Here is a 9,547-nt window from a genome sequence, read left to right on the forward strand (position 1 = left end):
GTTGGAAATGTTACATTTTGGTTACGAACCAGACGATAATGTGAATGCGCATCATGTTTGCAGCAGCTCATAGCAGAACTAAAGTAATTATAAAAAACCATTGGAACAACTTTGAGACGTTCAGTCAGTGAGAAGCGTCGTTATTTTGTACCTCAGTCGTATCGAGCTATTGCGTGAGCTGACACTCAAACAGCTGATAAATACTTCTGCCAGAAAATCTAATATACAGTGGCAGTTGAATAACTTCCAAGTGTCTTAGTATGTAAATGATTTAATTCATCAAGTGCAATTGTTTTTCACTAGTTTCAAATTATTTTATTTCTTCAGTCAAGCAAATGGTTTTAATGTACATCAATCTCTAATGTAAAAAAATAAATAAAAAATAATGATTGTTCACTAATAGCAATACTTCAGAAAGTAATACATTATATTCAAAAATATACTTGGTATTTGACAAGGTCATTCATCTTTGGATGGTAGCAATCATTTAGGAGAAACGCAGCCGCAGAGCTTTTCATTATATCTTATCGACCAGTCACAAATGCATATTTAAGCGACACAATGAAAGGGCTGCGCAAAGATCCTCAATCATCCAGCTCATGGGTCTTCAAGCAGTAGTAAACAAGAAGCATCAACACAGAGTCCAGAACAATGCTCTCCTGTTTATCATGTCTCGCACCACCTGCAACCATCGCGTCCGAATCTGACATCCTGCAGTCAATACATTTACCTTAAAAGCTTTTCTCTCACCGGCCGAACGTATAAAACATCTCAGGTTCATCAGGCCTTTGTGCAGAAAACCCAATACGAGCACACGACAGACATAAAGATGTACATACACATGCTAAAAAGTCTCCAGCCTCCATTCCAGGAGTCATAAAGGTTCGGCTTCAGTTGCTACAAACATTCAGGAAACTCAACAGCAGGCAAGAGTCGCAAAATCAGACTTAGAAGAGGGCGTTTGTGTCAGTCGCCAAAATCTGGGATGTCATCATAGGAGTAACCCCGGTAACCCTTGGCAGCATAGTAGGCGATTCTCAAATGGTAAAATCCAGGGAGGAAGACGAGCACCCCGATGATGATGACAGGAATGGTGCGGTCTGGGTGCTGAAACAAACAGAAGCAGTGATGAGGGTCGACGTGTCTCCCCACCTCTGTCCTCGGCCAGAGGGATGCCTTCATGTGGTGAACAGGCTTTAATGTGCTCATCTAGACAGAGCAGAAAAACTCCCTGTAAATGGAAAGGGGGGGGGGGGGGCACACAGACGGGATGACTTCATCCGTCTGAGGTCTCGTCTCATTTAAAGCAGTCATCTCATGTACATAAATAGCTGCTAACTAGCAGTCAACATCAAGGGCAAGGGAAGAGTTTCATTTCAACACCAGATGGCAGTCTTGAGTTACACCCTCAGTTTTTTTTAAAGATGGCCAGATGAACTAATCCCAAGGGTATCGCTGCGTGTTTCATGTGGGTATTTAAACTTTATTTAAAGCCTTATACCCTAAGCTTTACACAGGGGCATCCGTAAAGTGATGCATCTTCACAAGAAAAGAATGAAACTAATTCTTTCACCTCCCCGAGCTCACAGGTTTCCGTGTAACAGAGTCATCCGACATTCTTTCCGTCTCCGGTGGGCGAGCTGATTGGCAAGTGAGCAGCTCAAATATTCCAATGCTACGTTAATAGGGCAGATTGGAAAGGGAAAAAAACCTTTGGTTTTTACCTCCTACTGATAATTACAAATATAATACGCACAGACTCGCCCACACAGACAGGAAGTAAGGAAATGGAACCCACAGTCGGAGCTCGACCAAAATTGGCACTCCGAGGTATGAAATAACAAAATCATGAACTGCATTCAAGCACAAAAAAAGAATCTGGCAGCAAGGGAATAAAATGTCAAGGCATCGATTCAGTTAGTTATTTAAAGGGTAGATTAACAGCAGGTTGGGCTTTTTCTGATTACTGTCAGATGAAATTTCATTTGAAAGGTTGTGTTGGCTTTCATTGCATGTCAGTGCAACACTATTTTGGCAAATGCTTTTTTTTAAACTGTCAAGCACTGGAACATTGCATCCGTTAAAAATCCCCCAAATACTCAGGTTTGATCAGATAGTTCCTGGTTCACAGATGCTGCCGATTTCTCATTTAGGATTTTTTTTTACTCCTGTTGCTCTTTTTGTTAAGACAATATTTAATATTTGATAATTCAAAAAAATGAAGTTCAGAGAATAACATGCATATTTACAAAAGGTAAGTAGTGAGAAAAATACCCGGACCAACCCCAGAAACCAAAATACAAAAGTGCTCATGTCATCTAGCGTTACTCACCTCCACTTTGATGGTTCCCGACAGAAGAAGGGCCCCAAACATTATCAGCAAGGAGCCAATTAGAAACAGAAACACTGCCAGTGCGATCGCTTTGTATGGGACCTTTGGTGGGCTTTTTTTGAACTGCAGAAGAAGAGAAAAAGCTTTCAGATGCTGTAGTTAGCAGGGATATGCTAGTATCCATTTTGGTACAATCACAGATTTCCAGATTAATTGCCTGTGTAGTGAAACGTTTATCGATTGCGAGGCTCCTCTACAACCCATACAGAAGGCATCAGATAGCAGTAATAGCATCAATCAACAGACAAACACGCCTTACCTGTAGCTCTATGTAACCTTCATCGTCAGCAGCCAGCCGTGAATACTTCACCTTGTTGTTGGACATTCCTGCCCCCAACATATTGCCACGAGCTGCCTTCATTAAGGTAAGGGAGCTGTTGGAAAAAACACAAACACAAAAATCCATCGACAATGCCCCCAATGTATTATTTGAGGCTCTAATGTTGCACAAACACATATCAGATATAAGTGTGTGTCCCGGGACGCAGATGTTTCTACAACTGGAAAAGGTGTATCTGATCCCTTTAAGTCCAAGAGCGTCTAAAAATGTAGAACGAAGCAAATTGAAGATAATCAATCATGACATGCACTCCTTTGATGTCTCTACAAAGCATATGACAGTTCACTACATTCTTTTGGGAAGGTTTTGTGGACAGACTTTATTCTATACTCCCCTTTCACGGAAGGAATAATAATACGGCACACCTCGTAAGTGGTGAGCGAGCAGAACGATTCCATCCCCTCTTTATAGTTCAGCAGTACGAACTCTTCTTGGAGATGTAAGACCTTAAGTCAGCACAACTGACAGAAATTTCCACTTGGGTTTTCACAGTTTAAATAAGGGCGAGATGAAGAGCGTCTGTTTAAATTGGGAGATTTAGAAGTAGGCATTAGGAGCGACTGAAGCCGCTCTTTTTCCCACCCTTGAAGCACCGTCTGAAGGCACAGCAGGGAAAGAAGTCATTTATCACCGTTTCTGCTGAGGGGAATTTGCCTTAATCTTTCTCGGCTAGAAGATGTTCGTAATATTTTTTGTATTTCTCATACAAAATCCAGCATTCTTAAAGACTGATTATCAAATAAACACATTACTGGTATTGATACACACACAGAAGTGTGGCTGCGTGTGTAATCGTATATTTCTTTTTATTCATGACATTTTTATTATATGGATTGATGTGCTTGTCCCCCCCCATGGGACGCTAAAGCCATGAATAAAAACTGATGTTACTGCTTGGACTGAGAATGGAAGAGCTTTCAGAAGCTAGCAGCCGTCACATGAAATCAAGGCAAACCCTCTTTGATGAGGAAAGCTGCAGGTTGTAGCTGTCTGAGCAGCGTGGGAGCACTGTAGATTTAGCAAGACCATTTCTGGATGTCCCTCTGTTATCCAAAATAATACACGCATTCAAAGGCAAGCAACAGAACCCTTCATGCTGTTGAGCTTGTATGATCTTCTCATGTTAGAATATGAGACTAAAGCTAGTGGAAACAGAACTGAGCAGTGAAGAGCAGGACATCCTTCCCAGAGCACAAAGAAAAACGCGTCTGAAGTCATTCCATCAAAACAGGTTTTTCTGTTTGTGTTCTCCTCAATAAAAGGAATAGAACATTAACATTAATGTTAATACATGAACTTAAGATACTTTAGCTTTCATATGTGTCTTCATAAAGCACTTTACTGCAAAATGTCAAGCCTCCATTTGCATGACGGACTATAGCTGATTACTGCTGAGTAACGTTAGCCTCCGTGACTTATTATATTATGTAGCTGAAACTTTTATGTCGCAAACGGTGACGATGCGTGATATTGCGTGACAAGCTAAACGTATCCACGTCGACTGTTCAACGCACCTCAACGTAATTAGCAGCGGGATTAGCTTCCAAAGCTAACGAAACAATAAATAAACCAGCTCGTTCATCTCCTACCTTAAATCGAGGATGAGTTATATTAGCAGCGTAAATACTTTAGTGCAGACCGTCGCATCGTGAACGTCGTCAACAAACCTTCGTTGTTGACTTTGATGGAAATCTACAACTTCCTTATTAGCACATATCGCGCATGCGCACTGCTTCTTGTTCGATCATACGGTCTCGCGCTCGTTGACCACTTCCTGTCCCGCCTGGTTTAGTTCGCAGCTGATCATTACGACTCTGACTGACCCAAAGGTTTTACAATCATTGTAGTTTTTCAGGTGTTTTTTGCTTTTTAGAGATTCGAACTAGAGACTTTATGGCATCTGAGGCAACGTTTGAACACGTGATCAAATTCAATTTGACATATTACTTTCTGGAAAATTATAGAAACTTTGATCTCTTTCTCTCTTTTTTTTGTTGAACCAATAAGTATAGAAATTAAAGCCGCAAGCGGCGTTGTAGGCCCTCGCCGGCCGACAGGCCGTTGAGCTGACCCGCCGACGCACGCCGCTTTTGTCCTGAGTGCTTCGCAAGTGTTTAGATTTGAGCTGCATGAGTAGCTCACAGTTCAGTCAAATCGTTATTTGGATTATATGGCCATCTGCCATCAGGAGTTTCAATCCAATATGGCCGCCTTCCTGTGTGTCTGGGGGCGTGGCCATAATACTTTTTTTTTTGCCCTGACATGACGCATGTCTGTACCGAATTTCGTGGCTGTCCGACAAAGTTGGCGTCGGACCGCTCCCCATAGGAGGGGTTGCCATCGCCACGGCAACACCGTAAAAACAACAACATGGTTACGATTGTGTTTTTTGATCGGTACCACATGAGGGACTTTTCTGGTAAATTTCAATCATTTCTGGCAAAGTATTTTTTTAATTCCCTTTCAATTTTTGTTATCGTTCTCTAGGGGGCGCTGTAAGGCTGATTGTCAAAGTTTCCCTTTTAAAGTGTCCAGGTAGAAAGGGTCAATAAGTGTTTAAAATTTGGTTTGGATTGGAGTGTGTGTGTGTGCAAACGCTGACTCTGCAGTTTTTAAAATTATATCCAATATGGCCGCCTTCCTGTGTGTTTGGGGGCGTGGCCATAATATTTTTTTTTTTTTGCCCTGACTTGACGCATGTGTGTACCGAATTTCGTGGCTGTCCGACAATGTTGGCGTCGGACCCCCCATAGGCACAATGCATTGTGATTTTTGTAGGTGGCGCTAGCGCGCCACTTTTTCATGCCCAATTTTAAAACACATAAAATAATTAATTTTTCGCCGGTTCTGAGCTTGGTTCAAAGTTTGGTGAGTTTTCGAGCATGTTCAGGGGGTCAAATTGCCGTTTAAACAGCAGAACAAAGAAGAAAAAGAAAAAGAAAAAGAAAAAGAAAAAGAATTAAAGCCGCAAGCGGCGTTGTAGGCCCTCGCCGGCCGACAGGCCGTTGAGCTGACCCGCCGACGCACGCCGCTTTTGTCCTGAGTGCTTCGCAAGTGTTTAGATTTGAGCTGCATGAGTAGCTCACAGTTTAGTCAAATCGTTATTTGGATTATATGGCCATCTGCCGTCAGGAGTTTCAATCCAATATGGCCGCCTTCCTGTGTGTCTGGGGGCGTGGCCACAATACATTTTTTTTTTGCCCTGACATGACGCATGTCTGTACCGAATTTCGTGGCTGTCCGACAAAGTTGGCGTCGGACCCCTCCCCATAGGAGGGGTTGCCATCGCCACGGCAACACCGTAAAAACAACAACGTGGTTACGATTGTGTTTTTTGATCGGGACCACATGAGGGACTTTTCTGGTAAGTTTCAATCATTTCTGGCAAAGTGTTTTTTTAATTCCCATTCAATTTTTGTTATCGTTCTCTAGGGGGCGCTGTAAGGCTGATTGTCAAAGTTTCCCTTTTAAAGTGTCCAGGTAGGAAGGGTCAATAAGTGTTTAAAATTTGGTTTGGATTGGAGTGTGTGTGTGTGCAAACGCTGACTCAGCAGTTTTTAAAATTATATCCAATATGGCCGCCTTCCTGTGTGTCTGGGGGCGTGGCCATAATACTTTTTTTTTTTTGCCCTGACTTGACGCATGTGTGTACCGAATTTCGTGGCTGTCCGACAAAGTTGGCGTCGGACCCCCCATAGGCACAATGCATTGTGATTTTTGTAGGTGGCGCTAGCGCGCCACTTTTTCATGCCCAATTTCAAAACACATAAAATAATTAATTTTTCGCCGGTTCTGAGCTTGGTTCAAAGTTTGGTGAGTTTTCGAGCATGTTCAGGGGGTCAAATTGCCGTTTAAACAGCAGAACAAAGAAGAAGAATAAAGAAGAAAGAATTTTTGCAAAAACAATATAACTTTTTTTCTGAGTATGCGATTTTTACACAAAATACATTTTCGGAATGGTCTCGACGAAGGCCACGCGTCTGTGGGGGCACACAGACACACACAAACACGAGTTGACTCGCTGCGCTCGTCAACTCGTGTTTGTGTGTGTGTCTGTGTGTCTGTGTGTCTGTGTGTCTGTGTTGTTCAGTGTCGGGGTGTGTGTGTGTGTGCTGTTGAGTGTCGTGGGTGTGGGCGTGGGTGTGTTGGTCGCCCGATGGTTGACTCGCTGCGCTCGTCAACCATCGGAAGACAGTTACAAACACAGTTGACTCGCTGCGCTCGTCAACTGTGTTTGTCGATGTCTGTGTGTGTGCGTGTGTGTTGTTGAGTGTCGGTGTGTGTGTGTGTGTGTGCTGTTGAGTGTCGGTGTGTGTGTGCGTGAGTGTGTTGGATGCCGAGGGTTGACGAGCTGCGCTCGTCAACTTTGTCGAGGGTTGACGAGCTGCGCTCGTCAACTTTGTCGAGAGTTGACGAGCTGCGCTCGTCAACTTGTCGTCTTCTGCGTTGCAAAAGCAATAGCCCCTTACGCCTAGAATAGGCGCTCGGGCCTAATAAAGAATTTTTGCAAAAACAATATAACTTTTTTTCTGAGTGTGCGATTTCTACACAAAATACATTTTCGGAATGGTCTCGACGAGGGCTACGCGTCTGTGGGGGCACACAAACACGAGTTGACGAGCTTCGCTCGTCAACTCGTGTTTGTGTGTGTGGTGTGTGTCTGTGTGTCTGTGTTGTTTAGTGTCGGGGTGTGTGTGTGTGTGCTGTTGAGTGTCGTGGGTGTGGGCGTGGGTGTGTTGGTCGCCCGATGGTTGACTCGCTGCGCTCGTCAACCATCGGAAGACAGTTACAAACACGAGTTGACTCGCTGCGCTCGTCAACTCGTGTTTGTGGATCTCTGTGTGTGTGCGTTTGTGTTGTTTAGTGTCGGTGTGTGTGTGTGCTGTTGAGTGTCGGTGTGTGTGTGCGTGAGTGTGTTGGATGCCGAGGGTTGACGAGCTGCGCTCGTCAACTTTGTCGAGGGTTGACGAGCTGCGCTCGTCAACTTTGTCGAGAGTTGACGAGCTGCGCTCGTCAACTTGTCATCTTCTGCGTTGCAAAAGCAATAGCCCCTTACGCCTAGAATAGGCGCTCGGGCCTAATGAAAACGAAATGAAACTAAGTTCAATGCACAGCTGCGTGCACACAATGAATGTGCGTGCATGTGCACACACATCTTGTGCACGTTCTAACAATGTGACGTCACATTAACAAAGATTTCTGCCAGGCGCGTTTCAGTAGGTGACTTGATGGTTTATTGAGCTGTTTTTGGTTTGATAATGACCCAAACCATCCATAACAGTCTAGAAAATTGGGAAAAAGACATTCATAATATGGGACCTTCAAGTCAAGTGTGAGATTTCTGTGCAATGCAATTTCATTTTCATTAAAACATTTTCTTATTGAAGAAATACTTTTTGGTAATCACAAAATATTTGTAATTTGATTTCATACCAAGATCTGACACTGAAGGTCCAGAGGGGTATAAAGATATCGCACTTGTATTTGTTTGACTCTTTTTGTTAAACATCCTTTTCACTCCCCTTTATTCAGTAATGCTTGCCAATACCTTTCAAATAAAATGGCAATGCACTTTCAGAAAAATATCTACTTGAGCTCAGTACAAGGTTAGCTAGAACTCCACAAGGAATCTTTTAATTTGTGTCATATTGTTGCGGATTTTTGAAGGATAAGATGATGGCTGATATTAGCTGTGAATCAATAAATGTATTATCATGTAGATATCAAGAAGATGAAGATGAATGAATGTGATTGTTTGCGGCTGTCTACATAACATAAAAGAGAGGTAGATGGAAGGAGAGAGAGAGAGAGAGAGAGAAGCATTCAGAAAACGGTAAACTTAAATAGGCCCAACAGAAACAAAGATACAAGCGCGTTAGTCCTCTAAGTTAAAAACAGCCGTCCACTTCCACCCGCTGGTCTGGGGTCTTTGTCGGTTTCATTACAGCGGCTGCTACGAGCTGGGAGATTGGTCCCAGATTTCTGTAAAGTCTACAGCGCTACACAAACATGAGGAGGACCAAATGGTGAAATGAATAAAGTTTTGTGTGCCAGAATGTTGTCAGTTCAATCCTTTTCCATGTGTTTGTTTTGGCCTTGCATAGAGCAACAGTGTAAAACTCTGCACGCTGCGACTTCTGGGTGCTGAACCCCTCCAAAGGTGTCAGAATAATAATAATAACGCAGTGCAGGCCCATTTCAGGAAGGTTATGGGTTCAAATCCCTCCCTTCCATCTAAAACATGCCCACGTAGATGAATTGATTGTTCTAAATCACCCATGTGAGTGGAAGTGAGCAATATTTGTTTAATTTCTCAAAATGTATCAGCCCTGTGATGAATTTCAACCTGTTCAAGGGCGTACTTGAACCTGGTCCAGTGTCCGCTGGGATAGGCTCCTCCAGCTCACCTGCAAGCTTGTGAAATGTGGTTAGAGAAAATGGATGGAGGGATTGTAAAATCTCTGAATGAAACTTCCAATGTGAAACGCAGCAGCTGCTCTATTGGCAGGAGTTAATCGAGCATCCCTCTAGTTGGCTCAGCCTGCCATCAGTTACATGTCAAGGGCTGCCATTCTGTTTATTTTAGCTATTTGTTATTTTTATTTGTTCCTTTTTTGTCCCAACTGTTGATGTATCCATCCTGATTTTCTGTCACCCCCCCCCCCCCCCCCCCCGAGGCTTTATAAGTTAATGAAACAAAAGTGCTCCTTTCAAATTCCCTTTGCCCATCTCTAAGTGCATTCCATGATTAATTGGACCCCACATATCTTATTTTTCCCCCTGAACAAGTCCCCCTGGCATCCCGGCCATCCACC

The 9,547-nt window shown here is 43.2% G+C and overlaps 1 protein-coding gene across 2 annotated transcripts; it reads right to left on the bottom strand.

Moving 5' to 3' along the window:
• Nucleotides 1-270: 270 nt before the first annotated feature.
• LOC137908480 (transmembrane protein 230-like) lies at nt 271-4,436 on the bottom strand. 2 transcript variants are annotated; one of them, XM_068752887.1, is made up of 4 exons: nt 4,322-4,436; nt 2,652-2,766; nt 2,333-2,455; nt 271-1,107 (listed from the first exon to the last, which is right to left on the bottom strand). In XM_068752887.1, the coding sequence occupies exons 2-4, from the start codon at nt 2,751-2,753 to the stop codon at nt 967-969; spliced, it is 366 nt and encodes a 121-aa protein (XP_068608988.1). In that variant the 5' UTR covers nt 2,754-2,766; nt 4,322-4,436; the 3' UTR covers nt 271-966. The 2 variants fall into 2 exon arrangements, with proteins under 2 accessions (XP_068608988.1, XP_068608989.1); XM_068752888.1 differs by having other exon boundaries at nt 4,400-4,429.
• Between the last annotated feature and the right edge of the window lie 5,111 nt (nt 4,437-9,547).

This window comes from Brachionichthys hirsutus, chromosome 19, assembly GCF_040956055.1.
Source record: "Brachionichthys hirsutus isolate HB-005 chromosome 19, CSIRO-AGI_Bhir_v1, whole genome shotgun sequence".
Lineage (NCBI taxonomy): Eukaryota > Metazoa > Chordata > Actinopteri > Lophiiformes > Brachionichthyidae > Brachionichthys > Brachionichthys hirsutus.